Source organism: Alligator sinensis, unplaced genomic scaffold, assembly GCF_000455745.1.
Source record: "Alligator sinensis unplaced genomic scaffold, ASM45574v1 scaffold32_1, whole genome shotgun sequence".
NCBI classification, from domain to species: domain Eukaryota; kingdom Metazoa; phylum Chordata; order Crocodylia; family Alligatoridae; genus Alligator; species Alligator sinensis.
The window spans coordinates 1,203,102-1,229,847 of record NW_005842409.1 but is presented as its reverse complement, the minus strand read 5'-3'; the positions used below and the strand labels follow the sequence as shown (position 1 = coordinate 1,229,847).

At 39.8% G+C, this 26,746-nt stretch overlaps 2 protein-coding genes across 9 annotated transcripts in view; both read right to left on the bottom strand.

Annotated features, from left to right (window-relative positions):
• The window catches only part of SAMD13 (sterile alpha motif domain containing 13), a 23,373-nt gene extending 21,051 nt beyond the window's left edge, over window positions 1–2,322 (bottom strand). Inside the window, exon 1 of the mRNA XM_006030015.2 lies at window positions 2,247–2,322. Within this exon, the coding sequence (XP_006030077.1) occupies window positions 2,247–2,256 (10 nt within the window). The 5' untranslated portion in view covers window positions 2,257–2,322. The remainder of the gene's footprint in view (window positions 1–2,246) is intronic.
• Window positions 2,323–15,793: 13,471 nt separating this feature from the next.
• PRKACB (protein kinase cAMP-activated catalytic subunit beta) overlaps window positions 15,794–26,746 on the bottom strand; it is a 102,513-nt gene continuing 91,560 nt past the window's right edge. For all 8 annotated transcript variants that reach the window (XM_025211525.1, XM_025211521.1, XM_025211522.1 and 5 more), the window contains one exon: window positions 15,794–18,855. In XM_025211525.1, coding sequence (XP_025067310.1) covers window positions 18,730–18,855 — 126 coding nt within the window. In that variant the 3' untranslated portion in view covers window positions 15,794–18,729. The remainder of the gene's footprint in view (window positions 18,856–26,746) is intronic.

The window sequence follows — 26,746 nt, the reverse complement described above, 5'->3', positions numbered from 1 at the left end:
CTTTCCCTAAACTTTTCAAGCAGGACAAGAGTGATAGTGAGCCAGATTTTGCTTATGTGGCTCTGTTAGCAATTATAATATTTGCCACTGCAAATCTAAACTAGCTGCCTCTGTTTTAGATTCTTTCAGCTGTGCAAGAAATGATTGCTGTTATGTTAAATGACTGACAATGCTGGAAAAGTGTGCATGTGTGTGGGGGGATATACTGTTTTTCTACACTAGTGCATTGCAGGATTTCTTCACACTTCTTTTAACACAACCAACTTTAAGCATGCGGCTATAGTTTGGGTTGGGGCACATCTGGGCATTTATTGGTATAGAATTTCTTTCTAATCCAAACTTCTCAAAACTATGTCTATACAATTCAACTCTAGCCCAGGTTAGTCCGGATGGAAGGACATTACTATCTAATGCCTGCACGAGGACTTATGTGAAACGATGGGAGGTTTCAGTGGGATTTCTTGGGGAGAGGTCATGACTTCATGAAATCCCTAGTATTGACTGTCACCGACAGCCCTATTGGCTGTTCCATCAATGAGGTCAAGACTACCACAGAATCTGAATACCCCTCTTGCTCCTAGGACCTACCCCCTTTTAAGTCAGACGTATGTACCCTGACTAGATAGTAAAACACAAGTTTGCACTGCTATTGCCTGGGCCATAAATATCCTTGACTGGAGGGCTCCAATCCCCAGGATTCTTACTGGTCTCTAACACTCTCCTGAGCATTAGTCACTTGGAAATATGGTATCTGTCAACTTTATGCAAAGAATTGCAGGCGAGGCTTAAAATCCAGCAGCAATTTCACTTTGCCTATATTATGCAAGGGCAGATTTGTAAACAAAATCTACACACATCACACAAATGGTTCAATTTTGTGAGATATCACAAGTGATGGCAGGGCAATTTTGTGGTGCTTTAGAATTAATTTTAAAGAAATACATACAAGTAAATTAAACGCAGTAGCGAATACTTATGGGGTGGTATTACACAGTAAAATACCACCTTTATTTCACACTTCCCATGATGCCCTGGCAAACGTGGCATGCATGTTTGTTATGTTTAGTTGCACAAGGCAATTATTTTTGTTTCTCAAGAAGTATACCAGATCTAAATGCGGACATCTTGAGCTTACTGCATCAGCTGTTTTCTAACTTTGGTAATGATCTGACATTTGAGGATACACACAAGCCAGCTATTTACTCACACCCTCTCATTCTTTCCATCAGTGTTCAATTAATCCTTACAGTATTTAAAATAAGGTCCAGGTTGCACGTGTGTTCTTCCTAAAAGACTTTGAAAAGCAAGAGACAGGAATTCAAGATGCCATTGGATTCTGGCAGAAGTCAATTCTATTCTTCATGTTTAATATTTTTCAATCTGTTCTGACTGGTTGCTAATTCAGTTAAGTTACCAAAAGTTAATCACTGAGATACTGCTTGGAGAAAGAGTTGGAGAGGTAGAAGCTGATGAGGGATACAAGGTTTTAAAAGAGTATTTGGCTTTTGCTTCTAATGAAAAGATTGTTCTGGCTACGTTGGAACAAAGCAAAACCAAGCAGTTCTGTCCTGTGGCAAGGAATCAGCCCTGAGCACTCCTAAATTTACGTCTACCCGAGATTAAACATTCTAAAAATCGGTGCATGTACTAGATGCTTATTAATTCCCAAATATCAGTTTTATATTGATAAGCCTTTAATGTTCCTGGAAGTGGCAGTAGAACATGGACATGAAATACTCCACATATTCATGGCAACGGGAAGTGCAGCAACCCTGTATTAGCAGAGAGACACTGGAGAAGCAATATAGAGCCAAATGTCCTTCCTTTTGCAATGTCATGGGGAGAATGTCATGAACAAATATGTCCAAAGCAAAAATTTAAGTGAAAAAAAAAATCAGATCACTTTCACTTTGTGAATTCATTTTTGCTGAAACACCAAGGCAAGCTCCTTTATGGAAAGGTATTAATTAGCTACTGTTTAACAGAGTGAAATGTACAGCTTTAGTTTTTAATTGCTCCTACACGTGCAGTAATTTCCTCTTTTATTCTTCTTTTTAAGAATAATGCATGATCCCCAATGCAGAAGCTCTTCATACAGGGCTGTGGTAAGTTGCCTTAATACACTTCAGTACAAAGCATGCATTTTTCAGGAGCTGCTCCGAGAAGCAATACAGCAGTAACTAAGCCAGGCAGATGGAAACTGAATATTAACTGCCCCCCCTCCCTGAAGTGCACAGCTCACTTACCTTTTTTCATAGCCAGCAAAAGCCTGCCTTCCTCCTAGCGGAGCAGCACCCACATGCAGAGTTCCAAATAGAAGACACGCTAGCCAATTGCAGGCAACCTGTCAGGCCACACGGCATGCTGGGAACTGTAGTCCCCAGGTCCAGACCAGAAAACAGGCTTCACCTTCACTATTTAGAGCAGTGGTTCTCAACCTTTTGGAGTCATGGCATCCCTCCATAACATCTCTTAATTTGGTGCAACTACAGTTGAGACCCACTGTTGTACTGCCTCTGTTTACCAGGTAACTATTTATTCAATAAGGAGTTTACCAGACTTTTAATATTTCCCTTTTCCCACAAGAGCATAAGACAGCAGCAGTGCAATTGCTGGCTTCTGTCCATATTCATGTTAAAAAAAAATAAAAAAAAATAAAAAAAAAATAAAAAACCAGAAAACAACCCCTACCCTGCCAAGAGATTTGATTTTTCTATCACTGATGCAAGAAATTCTCAATTTGTTGCAATGGAATTATTCCAGGTTTACGCCATGTTAACTGAGATAGGAACAAAGCCTAGACAGCAAAATAAAGTGCTATTCTAATCTTTTTTCTTTGTTAGAGGCTCCCATTGATATGAATAGGATTGTCAAGAGTGGAAAAAAGGTAAAATAACGAATTATATTCACTCAAATTGACCCAATATATCCTAGATTATGTAACATTTTTATCTCTTGGATTAACAGAAAGTACGAGGTTCTGATTGTGAACTCTTTAAAAAAGCAAACTGTGTGCAAGTGGGAAAAAGGCTGCTATAATAAAGACCCAGGTGTTTGTATGCTTATGTAACTAAAACAAAGTGCTCTGGCAGCATATCAGTGAATCCTTACGATAGTGGCTCTCAGACTGGGGGACTGCCACCACGGCCAGGTGGCACACCTCCTGCAGAGCCTGTGGAAGAGGCTGTGGCATGAGTGCCAGCTCTCGCTGCAGCCCTTTGTGGTCTAACCCCAAATGCTCCACCCAGAAAAAGGCAGGCAGGACAGTTCCACCTGCCTCACATGCCTGTTTCTGGAAGAAAATGTGTGAGGTTGGACTGAGAATGGCTGGGGCAATAGCGGACACCTGTGCCACAGCCACTTCCTGATCTGGCTTTGCAGGAGATACGTGGTAGCAGCACGGTATCCAAGCTGTGATACCCTGAAAGGATATCCCAAGCTGTGGCAGCCCAGCTGAGAACCACTAGACATAGATTTGCTTTGGAGAGTTACTGGTTGGCAGGAAAGTCCCTCATGCCCCTCTAAGGGCACTGATGAAAGGAGCAGGGCATTTACCTTAACCTTTTGCTTGTAAACAGCCTTGCCAATGTACAGATCTGTGTAAACATGGGTGACTGGTGCCTCCTGAAACTGGGGGGTACAATTTGTGGGCGGCAGCGCTGGCAGCGGGGTGGCGAGCAGCGACCACTTGCAGAAGCTGGTGTTGGCAGTGGGGGGTTAGGGTGGCGACTGCCCGCAGAAGCTGGTGGCAGCGGCGGTGGTGAGCGGCAAACTGCCCACAGAAGTCGGTGGCGGGTGGGGGGCGCAAACGGCGAACTGCCTGTGGCCAATCTCAGGCGGGGCAGATCCCCCCCCAGTCGCTTACGTGTATAAATGACTCATTTGTAAAGAAAGTTACAAGTAGGGTAACTGCTGATTAGGGAGAGAACAGTACTTCCTCTTCAGGACTGGCAGAGTTTGCTTCAGTAAAATATTTAAAGTGTTCATGCTGGTTTGCCTTATTTTCTCTTGCTGTCCACTTTGAGACACAATCCACTCATTAGGGAGAGTTTGGGCAAAAATGTTGAGGGAGATTTTATCCAAACTGATTCAGAAGGTCAAACTCCTTGTTCCCAGTGAGAACCTGGTGCACCCCTGTAGGAAACCACAGCCAATTGATGGTGAAGAAATCATTCTGTGTTTTGATTTGGTTTTGTTGGCCTTCAAATTAATTCTTACCGCAGGCATGGAAGGCAATTTGAAACTGGCACATATTTAGGCTGACTCACTGCCACCTTTCTGCCAACAGACCTATCAGTATTTCTACTACTAACAGCAGAAGCCTATTAATAGTAGAAGTCTTAAAGAAAATCCTCCATCACATCACTCACTTCCTAAGAGTGTAGAACTGAGAAAAAGACTCTGGCCCATAAAGTCCGGTCCTACTGCATTTCAGATAACATCACCACAGTTTCCTGACTAACTTACATAGCCGCATCTTAAAACCAATCAGTTTCTTACCTCCACTTGTCCCATTAGATGGCTGTTCTGGCATATTACTGATCTGAAAGAGAGACTGAGAGAAACCTTCTCCAACTTAAATGTATCCGTGGTTAGGTTGTACCCATTGCTGTTCTTCAGCCATCATTGTCCTTTAAATTTAAATAGCTCATCTCATTCTCTTGAGTCAATCAACCCAAGATAATTAATAACAACCATCAATCTCCTCTCTCCATTTTTCTAGACCAAGGCTTTTAGTCTCATCTCACAAGATAGGCTCTGCTGTCCTTTTAATATATATATTAAAAAGATGCTAGAGAGGATTTCTTAGGGTGATATATTTTATGGACCAACTGCATAGTTGGGATTGAGTTAGACAAGCTTTCAAATGCAAGACATTTTTCTTCAGGTCTGACCATAATTATGCTTTACTTGGTTTGTTCTGGTCAGGTCTGAAGAGGAATGTTTTCCATTCAAAAGCTTGTCCAACTCTATCCAAATTAAACAGTTGGGCCAATGAAAGCTTTCACCCTAAGAAATCCTTGCCTCTGGTATAATTCCTGGACCATCACAGCTACAAAATCAAGCACTTAGGAATCTATAATAACTGTTCATCTTTTTAAAGTAGTGTTATTACAGATTCCTAAATGCCTTTTAATCCTGGCCTAATGTTTTCATTCAGCTGTGCTGTGCTGTGGGGGATTTACAACAAACAGGTCCCTCCTCCGAGAGAGCTCTGTTTCATCTGCATGTTCTTCACTGAATTTAAGGCTTTTTGATCCCATTAACAGATGCCATGGAAACATATTCTACAAATCTCCATGGCTTTTATACAGTAGGGCACTTCCATACGCTGGGCATATGCAGGCCTCGTGCAAGTAGGCAAGTCTCCAGTGAAGTGAATGGAATTGCAGCCTCTTTATACTAGGGGTGACAATGATTGCCAGTTACCCTATAACCAAATCAAATGAAGCATTTTTACTTCTGTTTCGGGTGGTTTTTAACTTTAAAGTATTGAGTTTTGAAACGAACAGAAACCACAACAAACCTTTCTAACTCTTGAATTATATCCACATTGCTTAAAATTTCCTGCCCTACTTATTTTGCTGTGCTTATTGCCATTATGTAATTCGTCCTGTATTTCAGAAAGCTGCTGTCCAGTCTTAATCTTTGCTAATTTGAAGATTATATTTAAGAACAAAAAACTCAACAAATATCAAATTTATGAGCAACACCATCTGCTCCATCCATAATACCAGCACTGTCCCTGCATACCAGCATATACTTCCCTTGCCAGAGATAAAGCAGCAGGCAGCAGTTCAAAGAAATATTTTGAAATGCCAAAGTTGTAAAATATTATATATTTCAACAAAACATGTTTACTTTAATACAGTGAGGAAACAATATCCTAATTAAATACCTGTGTGTCCCAGGAGAGATCCAAGAGGGAGTGTGCTCTATACATCTGACATGATTTGATTGCACAGTGTACACTACAATATGTAAAATGATTATGTTTACACACCAAATTAGTAAGGAAGTTCTGTATTGATGGGGATGGGTTTTTTGTTTTGAACTAGTCCTGTCTTTACAATATCAAAATTAATACTAAAAAAAGGAGGACTGAAGTGGATTTCAGGTGGGGCGGGGCACACCTACTTGCTTAGCTGGAGCAGACAGCTTGGACCAAAGTTAGCCCATTCATGCTGTGAGGGTAGGTGCAAAGCATCCTGGGAGGCTGGAGGACCGAGTTAACTTGAATTAACTATGGAGGGGTTAATGGAGGTTAATGGTTACTATGGAGGGGACTTGGGATGGAAAGTCAATAAACTAATTTAACCTAAATCAGCTACATCTGATACTATATCCATCCAGGTTTATTGTAAACCAGTTTCAGCCATTTTGAAAACGCTTTATGTGCACTGAACTTCCATTGTGTTACAGATTTGAATTGGTTTCCGATCACTTATACTGGTTTGTATGCAACTTCTGCCCCTTGCCCTGAGGCTGAATTCCCAGAGGTGCCGGGTATTTGCAGCTCCTTCCCATTGACTTCACTTGGGGTTGTGGTGATCAGCATCTTCCAAAATTAGGCCCTGATCAAAGAAAATAGTAAAGTATGGGTTTAAAGCTAAGTGTTGCTGGCTCAAACCCCCTTTTCCCCCCCAGAGGCTACATTAGAAGACAGATACAGTTGTTAGCCTCTATGCAACACTACTGATTTGATGTTAAGAAATGTTGGATCCAATGTTGGTCACTGTTTTGCTTAACACCTCACACCCCTCCCCAGTTGACAGAAGGCTCTCAGCACTTTGAAATTACAATATGAATTACAATATGAAATATTGTATAATTTATAATTTATGCAATTTATATTGTATAATAATTTATTATACAATATAAATTGCATAAATTATAAATTATAGAATGTTATATGTAATTTACAATATGAAATTACACTTTTGCAATTCCAATTATCCCAATAATTTCATGTCCATATATAGCTACATCCAGATTTGATAAACATTCAGCTCTGTACTGAATTTCTCTTGGCCAGTCACTTTGTTTTGCATTTATTCTCCCTCTGAAGGAGTTTATATTGTTTAATTTTCAGTTTTTAAATTTTCAGAGTGGATGTAGAATAGTTTTCCAAGTGCATCATCCTTAGGACTCTGAAACAGAAGCAATGTCTATCCCATATCACATTTTAAGTACAGATACAGATAATACAAGACACACAAAATGTAATGTTTCACAAGAATAAGTAAAGGCAACTGGTAAACAAAATACCTTTAAAATTAAAAGATTTCTGAGTAAAGAGATGTAGGGCCTAGAATGAACTTTGTGAAAGATTAGGGCCAGTATTTTCAAAGGCAGGAGCTCAAAATTTGGTTTTTAAATTCATTTAAGCACCTCAACATGCCCCAATTTAAAATACATTGACATCCAATAGAAAGACCCCACTGATTTCACTCGATGTTGGACTAGGCTTTAAGGGCACCTATACACATGCCTGCTCCAATGCATGCTAATTAGCACACTCCAGTAGCACACCTCGGTGTCTTGTGTATTCAGCGTCCCTGCACTTCAAAATGGCGGTGGAGGCACTTTAACTAAGGCTCATAGAACTTCACTAGCTCCCCAGAGCCACTCTAATTAAAGCACCCCTACCCCAGCATGTGTAAAGTCACCCATTCAGCTTCATTACTATTGGTGCAGTGAAATACGAAGAACTGTTTTTGTCAAGATTAGCATCAAACACTTCTTTTTAGTGTTTTTAATATAAAAAGTAGATGTAAGAGGCATTTATCCATTGTTAACAATTAAAAATCACCATGGAACTGTGCATTTCATGCCACTGGAAGCTACAAGAAGTAGGCATCATTTAAGATTTATTTTAGCTATAAAAATGATTTAGCCTTGAATTAGCCATGAATCAGTAGGTTAAAACCAGGGCTGGGACCCAGGAACTCCAGCATTCTGTTTGGCTCTGATGTTCTTAACATCTCTAACAGTTCCCTCACAAAGAAAAAAATACACCTCCCTTGGAGTGGGCTGAGATAGAGTTAATATTTGTAAAGCATTTTGAAGACAAGAGCTATTACTATACACCTTGACTTAATTATGTTATATAATGTCAGTTATGGTAGCTGACAAACACTGTCCATGAAGACGCATCTGTTTTCAACAACCTTTAAACAAGCATTTTCCCCACTTTTGTCTGTTCATATGCACACACAAGTTATTTTTTCCTGTTCGTCCTGATCCAAACCTTAAAAAATATGCCATCTACTGGCCAGTCCCATTTATTGTAAGCACTGGTATATTGGGTTGTTAGAGAAGCAAAGCCAAAATGGAAGTATGAGTTATTATGTTTTTATAACATTTGGAAGTAATTTGGAACCTAATGTGGACCCCTCATTCCATTCAAACCCCTCTTGGGTTTGAGGTTTCAGCCATATTTTTCTTTATAAAAAGGTTAGGAAAAATAAATCGGATACAAAGAATAAATTTAGATGCAAGAAATGTATTGCCATTCATGAAACAGGGATAATCATACTTTTCTTAACATTTGCAGATAATTACAAGAAGAATATAGAGGATCTGAAATTTTGACTTATACAATCAGTACAGTACTCATACAATCAGTATTAGCTGGAACCTCAGGCATTTGGCTCAGAAAGAGGAATACATACTGAGTAACTGCCCCAAAGTAGTTTTCTTTAGATGAAAGAAAGCATACTTGCTTAACCACATCGTTTTTGATTGGTTGGGTTTTTTTTGTGTGTTTTTTTTTTTTTTTTTATAAGAACCAAGTGGAAGCCCTATATATAAAATAAAGGAAATACTAGACTTTTTAGGAAAGTGGATTTGCAATTCCTATCCTTTTGGATAGTGTTAGTGATGTGGGCCGGGATGACACCTCAAAGAATTAAGCCTTTACCTGTTCTTTTGATGGTATCTAGGTAAAGACCTAAATGCTTGCTAGTTTCCTATGTACTACCTAGCTTTCACACAGCTATTGATTAATGAATAGACCAGATTTATAATGCATCTTTACAGAACCACTCCCATTCAAACCTTCAGTAGTTGGTTTTAATTCAATCCCAACACTTTGCCAACGTTCTTCATGCGTTCTAAAAACTTAAAGAGCAGGCTGTAATTATTGTAATACCTTTTTTTGGCAAAGACCACAGAAACAGAAAATGCAAACCTAGTAAAAGAATACTACTGAAATTCAAAACTTGGAATACCAAGTATTACTAATTAGAAAGCCTTACTAATTAGAAAGCAAAGGCAGAATGAAAACCACATAATGACCTCTTGGAGACAGAACTCAATAACAATGGTCTGACAAATGCTCATTTTGAACATTGTTACCTGCTCACCAATAGAGTGGCCATCCAAAAAATGGATATGCATATACATATAATGCATATACTTATATGAATAAAGTCATTAATGTTATTGATGACTTTATTCATTTAAGTATATGTAGCAAGCCATTTCCATAATGAAATGAGTTAAGATGCTTTGTGCAATGTTTCAGAGTGGAAGCTTACAAAGGTATTTTCTTCAGTACTTCCCTAGTTACGTGAAAGGAACCCTGCAGACACAAAGTCTCAGGCTAAGGAATTTCCTTCTGTCCTCTTAGACTGTGTGCAGTAGCCATGGAGGGTCCGCTGTGCTTGTGCCAGAGGTGAGACTCAAGCCAACTTTTAGAATGACATCCTAGAAAGGGCCTTTAGAGAAGAAAAAGGTTTAGCATTTAATTAGAGCCAGTAGCTTGGAACATCCAGGGCATGTCTACATGTGCCTATTAATGCGCTGGGATAAACTCTGGAGGTTATCGTCCCAGAGTTTATTGCTCCTGGGTGCACGTCTTCACGTATGGCTGGGATCGCAGCTCCTTGAGCCAAGTTGGAGCAGCCCTTGCTGGCAACGGACCCCCGGAAGCTCAGCTGTGTGCTGTGGAGGGGCTGGCTGGGGCATGAGGGTGCTTCAGTGCAGGGCTAGCTGGCAGGCAGCCTCTGCACTGAAGCACCTTCGTACCCCAGGCAGTTGGAGCAGTGTCTACACATGCACTGCTGTGGAGTTTTTTACTCTGCAGCTGGATAGTACTTGTACTTACAAGTACTATCCGGCTGCAGAGTAAATTTGTTTACTCTAGCCTAACAGGGGTGCACATGTAGACAAGACATCTACTGTACAGCTAATTAGTCTACTGCGCAGTCAACATCTTGTGTAGATGTACCCCCATAGAAGAAGCATACAGGGACTGGGCTAGATTAGCAGCCTTATAATAGCTATAAGCACTGTCATCTGCCCAGTCCACAGGTTGGGGAGTGGAGCAGATTCTCTTTAACTTGATCCAAATAATCTCTTTTACTTGATTCAAACCAGTTATTCTAGGTTTTGTGGGAAGGAAAGAATTCTAATTCTTAGCTATCGTTAGCTGTTTTTAGTTGGTCTAATAAAAGATATCAGATTTACCCAAAGAAGCTTGTCAACTCTTAGCTACTGGAGATAAACTTTTATCTGCGATTGTAAGGCATAGGACTAGGAGCAATGGTCTCAAACTGCAGCAGAAGAAATTTAGATTTCAGATTAGGATGAACTTTCTGACTATGAGGGTAGTCAAGCATTGGGACAGAGTACCTAACGAGGATATGCAAACTCCATTCTTAGAAATTTTCAAGAACAGATTAGATAAATGCTTGACTACATGGTTTAGTCATGGATGATCCTGCCTTGAGCAGGGGGCTGGTCTAGAACTTGTGAAGTCCCTTCCAGCCATACTTTCTTATGATCTTAAGCAATGCTATTTTATGCCTCAACTTCCTACACCATTTGCTTAAAGTTACTGAAAAAAATGTAATCTCTGAGGTGCTTCCTGTGAGCACAACAGCAGTATCTACTGGCTTAGTTCAATGGAGAATGATTTTTTAAAGAGCTCATGTCAGAAGACAAGGGGTTAAAAGGGGTTGAAGACTAAGGAACATGTAGTTACATATGATGTGTTTTAAAGAGCAGTGGCTTGAAAAGGGGGCTTTCATAATCAGTAGGTATCTAACTAATAATTGTACTTTCATCAGGCGAATTTCTTTGCCTCAATCAGTTAATAGTTCTCAGTCATACAGTCTTTATGAGAAAGTGGTATATAAAGAAAATCATATTTTATCATCATCTTTTAATAATATAAGATTTTAGATATTTTCATGGAAAGTTGGCTTTATATTTTTTTCTTGGAAAACCAAAACAATTGTTTTGAACAAAAATGGAACAAAAATCAGTTGTGGGCAATTTTTTCAAGTTGTGGCTGTTTACAATAAATGGGGGCGGGGGGTAGGGTAGCAGTTTTCAGTTTTTTGATGCAACATCTAAGTTTCCTGTGGATAAATTAGATTTTCCAAAAACTGCTAATCATTCATTTTATGCCACCTCTGTGCTACACGTGGCTTTGGCAAATCCACTTAAACATAAATTGAAGCTTGGAGCTGATTAACAAATCACATAACACTCAGCTACATAGAGGCCAAATATCAAACAACAGCTTAAAAGTTTTGCAAACATGTTAGAGTTGGGGTGAAAAGAAACCTAAACATTTTTAAAGCAGTGTTGAGAGGCTGACAATACTTAAAATAGGATTAAGTCAACCTAGGAGATAACACCATGCTGATTAGCACATGGGAAATTATCTTTATTAGTGATAAACTAAAAGCCAACAACTGTAACAGCAATGAAAAATCACATTAGATAGAGTTTCAGAAAATTCTCTCACCAGAGGGAAATTAGAACAAACGTACTAAAGGCTATTTTTGTAGACTAGAAGAAACCTACGCACACAGGAAAAAAAATGCAATTATAGGCTAGCTTTGTGATTAGACGCGTGTAGTGAAAGAGCCCTTTGCACTCTATAGCTGAATCCTTTTCTTTCCAAATACATTTAGTTGTAGAGCATATTACAAGAAAATGTTACTTCTGTTGGAAAGCTGAAAAAAAAAAAAAATCTTGGTTTTAGGTAACAGTAGCCTCCATAGAAAATTCTTGTATGAGACTAAACCTTACAACTGGGAGGAATACTCACGACCAACCCCCTTCTCCTCTCTGGTTCCTTTCAGTGTATGCACTTAAAAGCACTGACTAAACCTTAACGCTCTGTGAGGTAGACAGATGGGTGAAGTGAAGCACAGAGAAGTAAAGTAACTTGCCGATGGTCAGAGAACACAGAAATCTTGACGCCTGCTCCTGTTTCAGTCAGTGCACTGGTCCAAATGGAAACTATGAAGCAGAAGGCAATTAAAAGCACCTTTCTTTCCATCATTCTTTATGGTAAACTAATAGCTATTTGAAAAACTAGGCATGCATAGAAATGATGCAATGTCAGTACACAATAAGAATCATACTTCCAACAGAAGATAACACTTGCCACTTACAGTTTGTAAACCAAAACTGATGCATTGTAAAAGAAAATTAGAAAAAAGCCCTCCATTCACCAACATTCTTGCAGATTAAATTCAGCTTTAAAACAAAAATATTTTAGTAGGTTAATGTTTATCAAATGTAAAACACTGGAAATACAGCAGAGAAAGAAATGTTATTTTTAGGTTCAAGAATGATATAAAGAACAGTGAAAAGCATGAACAAGCATTCAACAATATCCTTTTAATTAAGAGTCCAGAGAGAAATCAATTGTCAACAGCAGAATGTTAAATTAGGATTTAAGTACTAGAACTTTCATTTTCATGTTAGTTAAATATGCTATTAAATACAGAAATGCATGTGATCTGCTTACCATTATGCTATTGTCTGTAGATGTTAAACCTGTATTTCATCGCCATTCTAGGTACATGCTCAGGTTTTAGTAATACAGAAATTCCACCTTTATTAGAAAGCCAACAAGGATCACTATCTAAAAGTCCTCAGTAAAACAAATGAACATACGAAAAGGTGGAATATCTCTAAATTAGGACGTAATGGTCACTTCCCCTTCGTGAGAAAAAAAAAATCAAAAAAATCACAGGATCTGAAATGTCTCTCAGATATAGGCTTGAGATCCAAGAATGAGAGCTGCATACCACCTGCTAGAGGGTCACACACTTGTGTATGCTGGCTAACGTGGCAGGCAGTAAAAGGGGCAGGAATAGTCTCTAATCTCCAAACCTGTTGCAACTGAACCTGAATTCCACTGTGTCAAAGTCACTCCTCATCCTTTTCTTGAGTTATCATTTTCACACCAGCAGTGCTCCTCTGCTAACCCTAACCTTGCTGTCTAATTCAACTCTTCCTTAATAGCTCTCTCCCTGGAGCATGACATGAACACTCTTTAGTGCAAGCAGAACAATGTGAATGGGGAAAGGTAAAATGGCTTCACTCAAATAATACAAAGTGTGGCAGAACCCAGTGGTCTCCAGATTAACTCCTAACTCAGCCAATATAGTTGCTTCTCTGCAGCAGGCCATCATTTTAGGTCTTAAACCTCAAAGAATCCCTGCGCTTACCTGCAGGTGATGACCTCAGTTTCCTGATTCAACTAACTGGACTGAAGTACACAAATGAACTGGAAGAGGAAACAGACCAATGACAACTTGAGTTAACTTTCATACCACAATACTGACAGTAACAAATGGGCATAGCCTTTCCCAGTGTCCCACTTGTCACCAAAATTAGTAAGTTTTCCTTGCTGGTTCCCTGAAATTTTGGAATTGAATGGATGACCATTAAAAGGTAGCTGATTATAGACAGGGGCATTCAGGTGACATTACGTCTCATTCATTCAGCAATTTTTCTCTCTCTTTCTCTCCAAATTAACCTCAGGCCCCGTGTCCCAACTTCTTGAAAAACAGAACGATCACATATCCCTCAAACACCATTTTACTTGGTCTCCATCTATACAATTTGTGTTGTTGGGAAAACAGTCGTCATTTCCACTGTATGTAAAATGAAGGCCAGAGGAATTGCTGTGCTAGATGCACCACCACTCCTTAAGGCTGCTTCTTGATAGAAGAGAGATCATATCTGGCAAGTCACGAGTGATTTCTGTTTTGCCTGTGAATATCTGAGCCATTTTTCCTCTATCTATAGAAATGTTTATATAGCAAACTTTATGACTGAAAGCACTATGAGATGAGTTCACACAAGTCCCTTAGTATATCTTTCTGCTTGCCACAAACTGACTCAGAGAAGCACAACAGGCATGCTATCCTTATACTCCAAAAGGAAAGGGATTGAGTAAATGTGATTTTTTAAATCCAGTTTTGCACTGGTCCAAATGACATTTTTTTTGACCTCCTGAGGAGAACAGAGGATTACATCTAGACCAAGGTTTTAAGTTTCAAATGTAATTGCAAGACCTGCAGAACAGATGCTTGTGAAAGTATGCAAGTGATTTCATGAAAATGTAAATATCCATTAGGTCTTGCACCCTTAAACAGAATCTGAATGGAATGGCGACTCATGATGATGCAAAGAAGATTCCTATTGGAGACCGACAAATTTCTGTGAAGCAAAGCAAGCCCTTTGGAGTCTAGGAAGATAAGTTATAAGTGTATAAGACCTTTATTCATTTAATCTCAAGATATTAGAGAGTGGAAGTTATTATGAGAGCCTAGATCGCACCTTAATCCAACTGAAACAGTTATCCATGTAAGGGAACTCCTATATAAACCTCTGCTGTGGAGTTGAGCACAGATTACTCCCAGAAACTTGGAAATGTTGACACATCTAACTGGAAATGGGCGCTGCCTAGCTAAACCATAACACACTTTTTGTGCATTTTCTTTATTAAGAAGTGAAAAATCCCAAGGCCAAAGGTCTCAAACCACTCTTCAACTGATACCTTGTTAAACTGTGAAATATCTGGCATAACGCAAGATTTCTTTGTGCTGTCTTTTATTTGATATTGGACAACGCAGTAATAAGCACTTTGCCAATTAAGAGATCTAGACTAGCTTTCCAGATCCCATTTGTAAAAGATAATGGGCTTTGTTTGCTTGATTGCTCTTTTTTTAAAGCAGTTTCTTAGGGAAGGTTTCCTTCCAACTTTTATCAGGATAGCAAAAATTCTCTCCTTAAAAAGAATAGAAAATATAACCATGAAATTGAATGAGATTTTCAATTCTTGCACTAAAAGAAAAAAAAAAAAAAAAAAAAAAATTCTAAAACCACAAAAAAGAAAAAAAAAAAAAAAAAAAAAAAAAAAAAAAATCCCGAAGGCCAAACCCAGAATCCCTAAACTCTAATCCTGTATTATACAAGTAAAGTAATAGAAAACCTAGTAAATAGGCTTGTAGCACATAGAACTACTTAAGTTTCACAACCACAAAAAAGAAGTATTAAGAAAGAGGCAACAGTGCATTTCTTGAAGATCACTTGCAGTAAGCCCTTTTAGGTAGATAACTGCTGGCCGGACAGCTTTTACTCCTGTGAATTATTTCATGGTCGGAGAAGCAAACTCACAGTTTGTACAGTTGGGGTGCAAAGATCATTTCAAGATGGACAGTTATTTTTAACAGAGAGATAAAGTATCCATGTGAGAAGATAAAGATGAAAAGTTATTTGCATTTAATGGCCAGATTATTATTTTTGTTTAAAAGGTCCAATTCTTTGTCTTTTAACTATGCCTTTAATACCCTTGCTGTCCAAGCCAAACAACTTATTGCACAATTTAAGGGCCCTAACTTAATATGAGCACTACTGTATTTCAGAGCTTTCCTTTTTAATGGGCTTATTAAAATTAAATTTACTAGGTGTATGGCGATATACAGTGAATTATTCAATGTTCTGGTTCAAGAAGAAGCAGCACAATATTTCATGCAGTGTTGTACATAATTTAATTTGCACTTCTGTATATAAATTTTTTACTATATTGCACACTATTGCAGCACTTAAAAACATCTAATTATTTGCAAAAGATTGGTAAAATACTTAAAGGATTTAAAAATAAGGGTTTTAATGCAACTGACAAGAGAATAGAAAAGCAATTTACTTAATGAGATACAATCCTTTATGTTTGAAATGAAAGTTACATACAACTAGAGTACAGTTAAAATATATCATATAGTTCAACACTTAATTCCTCAATTGTGTAAAATTAACAAGCCTCTACTGTCATAGATATACAATTTTTTTTCATACCGTGAAAAAGATTTTTGAAATTAAATACAAGTAACATGATATTCTTGTGGCTATATTTTTTATGATTGTATTTAAATGAGAAGGTTTTATAAATATTCACATCATCAAATGTACTCACTAATGCCATGGAAACTGTAACCTCCTCCTCCTCCCTTTCCAAAGTAAAATCTCATTTTCTTACTGAAGTCTATTATGCCATGTTAGAAATTTATTTTACTTTTCATACCTAACAGGCTTTTGATAAAATGTAAAAAACCCATGGAAATAGGAGGCCTTTTCAACTTATGCTCAGACGGAGTATATTTCCAACAACAAACAGACATGTTTGAATTGGTCTCCTAGATTCTTCTGTCTCACTATACACTCAAAGTGAATTATCACTTTTTAATTTATTTTTTTTATTTTTTTATTTTTTACAGAACAGAAAATCTTGGAAACTTTTTTATAATTATAAATGTAATGACTGAAAATTAAAATCATAACAGAATTAAATTGTGATCTCCAGCATTTATTAAAATCTTTTAAAGTTCATAAACGACAACAAAGTTACTGTAGAATTTATCGCGTACAGCTAGCATACAACAACATGTCCCCAGTCTAAATGAAATACAAAAGATTTTAACGTTTTCATACAAAGAAGTTTTTAAATTTATTAACGTGATGATATATCTTTTTGTTACATAAAATTTGCTACAGCAAAGTCTCTTATACTTTCTTGCACGTATGTAAATATGGGTGGACAAAGACTGCGATCAGTGACAGCCTCCTAATGGCGTTGTGCAAAGATGCTTGACAACCTAAACATACAGAATGTTGGATGGTACATTTCAAACTAGCTTGTAAAATGTCTAAAAAGGCTGCTGCTTCTTCTTTTTTTTTTAAAGGAGTGTCATACAGATTAAAAGGAAACAGTGTCAGTGGTTTATCTGACATTTAAAGGAATACAATGGCTATGCAGCAATATAGCTCACCTTTAATAAAAACAATTCATCCTTGTATATGCACACAAATTGATCATAAAATATGAGCCTAGTTTATTTTAAACCATTTAGATGTACTGTTTTAAGACAGGTCACTGGGATAGCCAGAATCAAGTGTACAAATAAAACTGGTATGGATAAATTTAAAAGAAAAAAAAAAATGTGCTGAGTCACTGATTATTAACAAACACTGAAATAAATGTGTAAAAGTGCTGAAAGCTAACACATGGTAGCAATATCTTTTAAGTCAGTTGGTGAGAATATACAAACATAATTAAGCCAAATACTTATCTGTGTGACCGTACATTCCATTTTATTGAAAGAAAGTAGACTAGAAATGAAGACGCAACATAACTAAAAACTGTGGCAGTTTTTGACTTTGTCTCTTTTTCACATGAACGAAGCACTGTAAAAGCAAAATAATCACAGCAGTACTCCATCCTCGGTTTACTAATATAGTATACCAGAATAAAAACTTGGCAATAACCTTTAATCTTAAACAGCTAACCAAAAGATAATCTTGTTCATCTAGCAATATATCCATTACATTAAATGCATTTGCTAACCCATGTCTCTTCTTATAGCTAATAGCAGAGCAATTTTTTATGTTTTTTTTTAAATTGATGCCTTTTTTAAAATTAAAAAGGTTTGAAACAAGTAATACTTTAGGAGCCCCAACATTGGCATTTTTAAAAGATTAGTCATATGCTGTTACAATACTGACCAAAACTTCCTTTAAGAATTTAGGATTTATGGTGCTACAATCCATTTAACACCTACCAACTGAAATGCTGGCAATTTACTTGATTGAATATGGTCCAAAGCCCAGACCAAGTAGAACTGCTCCTGCTCAAGAGACTGTGTGCTTCCCATGGCACAGTCTGGTTATGGCATATTTATTTACTGCCCAGGTGGGGAACACAAAGGAAGGAGCCAGTGAAGAGAACTGCAAGTATGTAGAAAACCAAGGCACGGGGTCTAGCTACTGTCCCCTACTTAAGCTGTCCAACTGATTCCACCTAAATTTGGTCAGTCTCCAGGAAGAAGGGTTTTTAAGTTAATTTAGCATACATTTATATGGCGATAAATACTACCTTCAAAAATGCTAAAAATGCTGGCTAGATTTAGTCTGAGCTACCAAGAAAGTTATTATAAACTGTAGCCTCAGACACAAGACAGACATGAAATATTTGCTGGCACAGACTAGAAGCAACACTTATCTTTCACTTCAGTCTAAATCACACTAGCTGCAACACCTTCCATTTCACTCGCACAAATAATACATTATTCAAAATAAAATGGAGCATTCGTGGGTAAAAAACTACTTTGTTTTAAAAGGGGGGAAATGAACAATACACAGAAACAAAGGAACAATAGAAACAAAAGGTAAGTAGGAAAGTGGTCTAGTATTGTGTGTTACAGCACAAACAGTGCTTATTTAATTGTGCCTAGTTATAAGGGTTGGTGCAAACTGCACACATGGAAGATGGCAATAAAGACCTCAGTCAGCTTTGTGGAATGAAGTAACTAGGTAACTGTTTTGACATATGATGGTCTCAGCTCCACCTCATCAGTTAACAGAGTGCAAAGATCCCAATGTGAGCTCTGATGTCATCTTGTCCTCTTACACATACTAAAAATCTGCAAATTCTTTTGCACATTTCTCTGTTAGAGACACACGAATATCTTCTTCTTCATAGTCATCAAAGTTGCTGGTATCTCCTGGGCCTCTGCACTTTGGTATGAATGGAGCTTCTACCTATATTTGAGATAAAAGCCATCTAAGATGTTAATCAGTCTAAAATAGTTAACTTGTAAAACAATCTATATTTACTGATATAACAGCAAGTATAACCAAAACATACACTTTTCTATTAGTGGCAAGAAAACCAGCTTAAGTTTGGGTTAAGAGATAAACTGGTTTAAATAATGATATTTACTTGGGGATTTATAAAATGAACTCATTATGCAGTGCTGGAATATATGAATAGAAATTTAAAATAATAATATACAACGTATTAACAAGCATCAATGACTTCCATTTCAGAAAAAAGTTTGGCTCCCTCCCTCCCTGTCTCTCTGAGCTACCATCTCAGACAGAAACCTGAGCACATACAGCTATTTGTGCTCCGCTTGATTTAAAATATTTCACCATGGCCAGGGAATAGTATTCCAATATGCCATACCACATAAAAGATGCAGTATTTTTATTTACTTTTTGTTTGGACTTGAGCATCTAACCCCAGGCTATGATTCTGCTCCAAAGGATCAGTCTCTCATCATTTTATACTATGATCCCCTAAGCCCCCACTCACCCCTTTAGAGAAGCCATTAGCATTACAAAATAATTTAGCTGTTTGCATAAGTATGTGCCAAACAGATGACAGTGCACATAGCTGAACCAAATACCCAAGTGAGTTTAGCCACATGAGCTGGGCCTGGTTCTGGCAAGTGGACCTAGGGAAAGTAGTTTCTTACCACTAACTGGAATTTTTTGAGATTCTTCAACATCTGTTGTCCACAGGTATACTCCCACTCTGTGTGCACATGCCTCAAGCACACAGGGTGGACACTTTTTGCAGCATTGATATAGTATGCATGCACCCTGTGTACTGTACAGGCATAAAGGGCAAAAAACACTTCCTACTTCTTAGTTTTATTTGGACCACAAATCTCAGAGTTTCAAGACCCTGAGAAAGATGGGAAGTAGGGCAGGAAGTGGAATATGTGCATGGGGACAACATATTTTCAAGAATACCAGGTGCTGTAACTTCTCTTCCTCCTTCAGGTGTTTGTCCGTATGTTCATTCTCACTATCAGTGACTCCAAAGCATTGCCTATTTCTCCTAGGCTAACTATAGACAGTCAAAAAGCCTAAGGCTGAATCAATTCAATCTTTACAGGTTAGTCTATGCTGTGTAGATTGAACTAATAAGCAAGTGAACACACATTCCCTTGATTCTGGAAATGCAGCCACATGCCTGCAGTGGCCTAGCCAAGAAAGGGGGGGGGCTGCAGAGGGGGTGCAAAGCATCCTGGGCTGGGGGGGGGGACGGGGACGGGGGACTGTAAATTCTGAAGGGGATTAGGACAGAAGTTCAATAAAAACTGATTTTACCTAAATCAGTTAAACTGATACTACATTCACCCAAGTTTACCTTAAACCATTTTGGCCATTTTGAAAATGGTTTATGTACACTGGACTTCTGGGTTAGGGACAGACATTCAAAAAGTCTGAGCCTGAACTGATTCGATCTTTGCACGTTAGTCTAACCTGGCTAGGCTGAATCAGTTTGTAACTGCAGAGACATTCCAGAAATGCAGGCACATGCCTGCAGTGGCTTAGGCTAGAAGCTGGGGGCTGCTAGAGCAGCCCTCCCTTCCCTTCTACAATGCTGAGCTGAGCGGGGGGCATGGCCAGGCCCTGGCATGATGCTGATTATGGAGGGGTTCCCCCCACTTCTGACCAGCCCAGCAGGGAATTGATAACTCAGTATTTATCACCCTATTAAGAACACAGAAGGACCAGCTACCTGTTGATTCTGCCTTTGTCCCATCTGCCACAGCACAGACCATAGCCAGCATGGTGTCTGTGCAAGGCAGACAGGACAGGGATCCTTGCTTAGCAGGGAGTGAGGAGGGGAGGAGGGGGAAGGGGGGGAGCAGGGGGAAGTCTGCAGTTTCTGCGGAGCTCCAGCCAGGAAGCAGAGGGGAGGGGCCAGCTCTGCTGTGGAGCAGAGAGCCCCGTCCAGCCTAGAGCATGCCAGGATGCTGGGGGAATCTGGTTTAATTTAAACCAGGAAGGGGTCCGGGACAGACATTGCATAAACTGGTTTGACTCATATCAGTTAAGTCTGATACTACATTCAACCAGGTTTGTCTCAAACTGGTTTCAGCCATTTTCAAACTGGTTTATATGCACTGAACATCTGTTCTGTTACAAGTTGAAACCAGTTTCTGATCACTTAAACTGATTTGTGTGTAATGCCGGTCCCTAGCCCTGTTGAGTTACAGATTTGAACCGGTTTCTGATCACTTATACCAGTTTATATGTAATTCCTGTCTCTAGCCCTGGAGGCAGCTTTCAGAATCCTAGCTAAACACTGACTGCAGGACCAGTTCATTAAATTCAGCAACACCCCTGCAAGTTTCCATGATAGTACAAGGCTTGAGTAAAGGTGTGCAAAAAAGCCCAGGTGGCTTTGCAGACGTCAGATGTGAAGACAGGAGAAGTCACTGAACTAACCTTGGTTTTGGTGGAATGATATCTGACCAATGACAGTATGTTCACTTTACTGGCCTCCTAGAACACTAACACGGTGCAACATCTAATTGGATAGTCTCCACTGAAATCACTACATCTTTGGAACTTTTGGCCAAGGAGGTTTTCTGACTAGCTTAGCTCTGTGACAGTAGGGCAGGTCTCAGTTCTTTGTAAAACAATACCTCAGTTCTCAAGGAAAGAGTCTTGGAAAACACCAGCATGTCGATCTGTGAACTGAGATGGAATTCAGTGATAAACTTAGAAACCTTTGGCAAGTCCACAAGTAGACCAGTATGGGATACAAAAAAGGGCATGGGGGAATTTTGCATCAAAGCTTGGCTCTCAGCAACCCTTCTTCCTGAAGCAATGACTACTGTCTTCATAGGCAGTTGAAGAAGAGATCAAAATTACCATAGTTTCAAATGGTGGTCCATCAGGGATGTGCAGAATAGGGTTCAGATCTCTCTGGAGAATGAAAACTTCACCAACAGGCCCCTTGAAGAACTTCGGGACTGTTGGGTGGGACAAGACTGACATTCTTCAGCAGCGGGTTGAGATGGCAGTATTCCTTAAATGAGTCAAGGAATAAGTCATCACGGCCTGACATGAGTATATAGCCCAGCAGAGCAAGAATGAAAGCTTCATAAGGAGAGACATGTCACCAGGGCAAAAATCTAACCAACTTGGCTTACATCTTCCTGATGATCTTGTCAAGTGCCATACAGGTTCCAGGCTGCGAGATGCAGGGTATATAAATGTGGGTGGAGTGTCCTGCCCCTTACTAAAAAGGGAAGGTTTGATAGCAATATGTAAATAAGTATCTAATGGTGCAATAATTGCTAATGTCTCCATTTTAAACTTGAGTTCGCAGATAAAGTGCTGAGATTGCTTAAGTCTAAAATGGATTGCTATTTCCCATTTTAGCTTTTTAAACCAGGAAATAATCACTGCAGAACCCTTTTCCTTGAGCTGGAGGAATTTTTTCCACTGCCCCAAAAGGTAGTTAGGAGATTTCTTCTTCTAGTAACACCCTGTAAGAAAGGGACAGGGAAAGGGAATTTTGGGTGGACAGTGAGCTGATTTGGTTAGAATCGACTGACTTGCTGTGAGAAACTTCCTTAGAGTTTCTTGCAGACCATGTATAAATAGAGACGGAAGAGCAGAAGTCTGCTGAAATTGTCTTTTCTCTGCGTGCGACACTTTCTTTCAGGGGCAGGTAGACTCCAGTTAAGAAAAAAATGGGTTTTGAGTCACTGAGCTCATCAAGGTAACAGGAGCTGAACAGCTCCACTCATTTGAAGGTGAGAGTCTCCATCATATTCTGAATCTTCCTTGGGAATCCAGAAAAAATTGTCTTATGACCATAGCTGAGGCCTTGGTATATGAGGTAGCAACCAGCAACTGATCTTCAGAAAGAAGGGCATTAAAATGTATTCCTGAAGTACATTAACAGATTGCTGGTGAACGTCATGAGACACTTGCAGAAAAGGAAATTTGGATGGTCTTAACAGGACTTCGTAGCTGGCTAGCTTGAACTGTAGGTTAGCCAATGAATGCAACTTTCTCCCCAGCAAGTCTAACCTCCTTATCTTTTAGAATGCTGTGGAGCTGTTTTGCTTCTTCGTTAGCCACAACAACATTAAGAGAGCAGGACATGGGATGGGAATAAAAGTCTCAGGCATGACTTGTCTACCTTCCAAGCAGCACAAGTCGATGTGATGCATGTTTCCTAACACATGGCTGGATCAATAATGAACTCATTCATAGAATGAATGCCTTGGATGGAAAGAGACTGCTATTCTACCAGCCTCTGCAAAATTCAGCCATGTCCTCCACTAGAATATTTAAGGCCAGGACAACCTGACTCACAAGATCTGAGAAACCTCCCAAATCACCCATCTCTAGCAGCAGACAAAGGACATCAGCCTCATCCAGAGAGGGGGAGGTAGCAGGTTAGGTTAATGCCAATCCTCTGTCATGGAACCTGGATCTGAAAAATCCTTCCAATGGGGGGAGGGGAGAGCAACTGGTTATACAGTGGGCACCTGTGAAGTTAAGAAAGAGAAAGAGGAGTCTGGTTGGTCCAACTTCTCTGTGAAGACACTTATGGACTGGTACGCCTCAGACTAAAAAACAGTAACATTGGAAAGTCTGGGAAAAATCCTTGGCGAAAATAGGTCTGCCAGCAGGAGACCCATAAAAGATAGCTAACATTTCATTTCTTGTGGCTCTGGTAAGAACCAAATGCATAAGCAGAACCATGGCCATTGCTAGACTGGAAGGAAGAGTTTGATGGCAGTACCAGGGGATGTGGAAGCAGACATGGCTCTCTAAGTGTGGCTGAACCTTAGAGATCCACAGTTAGTGCTAGAGAAAGCAAGGACAGCAAAGAGGGTTCCAGTTCCATCTGGATCAATAATTAATTAAGAACTAGTGAAACACACCAGCATGACAACAGATGCTTGAAGTCTTGGACGTGGAGGAGAAGCCAAAGAAGACTGGGCCAATTCTCAAAGGAAATACAGAAACTGAGATTCTCTTTGTTGATGCTAAAGCCACAGATCTACTCTAAGCAGAGCAGGGATGCCGAGGAAGGTCTTGGACTTATCCCATTGATTCTTGGATACCAGCAGAACATTTTCTATAGAACCAGAAAATGGTGTCAAAGCTTTAGTGCTGGAGCACTGTTAAACTTCATTATCTGGGCTCTGTGGAAATAATTTTGGTATACAAGAGATTGATGGACACTGACAGGAAATTGGTTCCCTTTGCTGGTCAGTGACACATGAAGTTGAAGTTCTGTCTTCTTGATCAGAGGTCAAGCTCATGGATGTGCTTAGGAGATAGATCATAACCCAAACTGACTCAGAGCCTGAGTTGAGCGACTGAAGTACATGTACTCAAGCACAGTGGAAACATGACAAGTAGTCAAAGGAGAGCGAGTAATAAGAAAGAGACAAGGAGTTGAGGAGCTCAGGTCAGTGATAACCAGATATAGTCATAACAAATATATCTGCATTGTACCTTGGAAGATAATCTATGCCACTCAAAACACGGGGCAGACTCTGATATTACTTTTCTTGTTCACAAGTCCAAACTTGTGTTTAGGTGAACTGTACTAAAGAGGAACAACCTATACATGTTCTACACTCAAACTTGGAGGCTAGGCCCCAGAAGCAAGTTCGCACTTTCTAAATTAAATAACCCTGAAACCTCTTTTTAAGCCAATTCACTTTCACCCATAGAAGCCATCAGTAAATCCATAAACCACTCTTACACCACTAAAAGTCTCCATTGCGAGACCATTCCTGAATGGTCCACTCCATCTTTAACATTGTCTGTGCATCTGGAGTGCATGCAGACCATTCTCAGTAGCTACTGCTAGCTTCTGGGGGCAGACAAAGTTGTGCTAATGTGTGTACCTTAACTCTTAGTTTCATGTTTGTCAGAAGTTTGAGCATTCCTAAACTGACATGCTGGAAGGATGCAAGACAAAGGGAAACCATAACTCTTTCTTAATAAATGTTTTTAGTCAGTAAGCTAAATCAATAAATAAATAATTATAATATTATAAAAGACTTAATCTGTCTCTCTGTCTGTCCATAACACTTTATTCATGCTCTGATTGGCTTGGCAATTGGGCGCAGGGGGACACTGGGTGCCCCCACAAACTCAGGAGGCACCAGTCACTGAGCCAGGGGGCGGGGAGGGGGAGTCCCTGCACGCTCCGCGCTGGACCCAGAAGCAGACTGGAAGTACTTCTGGTCCACTTCCGGGTCTTCTGCCGAGTGCGCAGGGGACCTCCCCCTCCCATGGGACACTCTATCAACTCCACCATCTTGGTGTTCACGAGCCATGCCTGGTACCTCGAGGTACGTAGAAAAAGCATATAAATCTGTGTTTATGGCCGGATCATCCAATCTCTCCAAGTCAAATTCTGATTCGATTCAGAGAAATTAACTGGTCTCCTGATTCGATGTGGAGATTTGGCCACCGAATTGGGCCGAATCTCCTCCGAATCGAATCAGCAACTGAAGCTTCGCACAGCCCTAGTAGCTAGAACCATCAGCCCACAGTGCTGTTCCTAATATTTGAAAAGTCAGATGGCCCCAACATGAAGAGGGGTTCACTGCACTTGTTTTTTCTAGAAGGACATGAAGAGGTGATCCCTGCCTTGAAAAGCCTGAAGCCTAATTTGAGGCAAACAGAAAGAAGTGAACAAGCAACAGCCTATGCATTCACTTAGCCTACAGAATCATAAATTCTTACTACTCTTACCCATACTCTCTATCCTCTCGAATTATTTCTAAACAACTCCCTAATAACAGGCCTGGATTACTGTTCAAACTGTGATGGTCTAGGAAGTGAGAGATGCAAAAGTGTCATGGTGTTATCTTTTATTGGACCAACTGCATACAGGTACTCCTCTCACCTAATGTCATCCTGGTTAACATTGTTTTGTTATTACGTTGCTGATTTATTAGAGAACATACTCATTTAAAGTCACTCAGTGTTTGGCTATAATGTTGTTTGGCTGCTGCCTGCTAGTAGGTAACTACTGTGACATAATTGGATTCACTTAATATAATTTTGCTTAAAGTCACATTTTTCAAGAATGTAACTACGACGTTAAGTGAGGAGTAGCTGTAGTTGGGAGAGAGATCAGAATCTTTGCTCCCTTAAAAATAGCAGAAGCCAGGGCCATGCGGACAGACTACAAAACTCATGAGAACTGAAAGAACTCAAATACAACTGGGATTTTGAAACTAGTTCAGATAAGAAGCCTGGCACAGTTACTTGTGCCAGAAATACAGGGCTATATTTTGCACGGGGGTTTTGTTTTGTTTTGGTTTTTTTTTTTTTGGGGGGGGGGGGGGAGTATTTGATTGCTCTAATAAACAAAATCTCAGAAAGAGGCCTCATGAGTAGGGCCTGGTTTAAGTCGTGGGTACAGCTCACTAATATTGTAAGTTAGACATGAAACAAAATGGAGGGGAAGGGAAGATTGGGGGGAGCAGGAAGCCTGGCACAGACAGGGGCTCTGGGTGGGGGGGAAGGGGGGAGGGAGCAGAGGGGTGGGAACCAGAGGCCCCCCACACCCAGGCAGGGAGAAGGGAAGCAGGGAAGTTGTGCTGTTCTCTTGTGAGGAAGCAACACCCCCGCCCCAGCCAGGCAGGGACACGTGAGTCACAGCATGCCAGCTCTGGGGGAACATGGCTCTGGCTACCACTGCTACTGTTTTATTCACCTGCAGCTCAATCCTTGCCTTGATTCCCCCTGGCCTGCAAGCCCAAGGAGGCCCTGGCAGCAATAGCAGCCCACAGCCCTCCCCCTACACCAGAGCAGGAGTCGTACATGTCACTTTTCCCACCCCAGAGGCATCCTC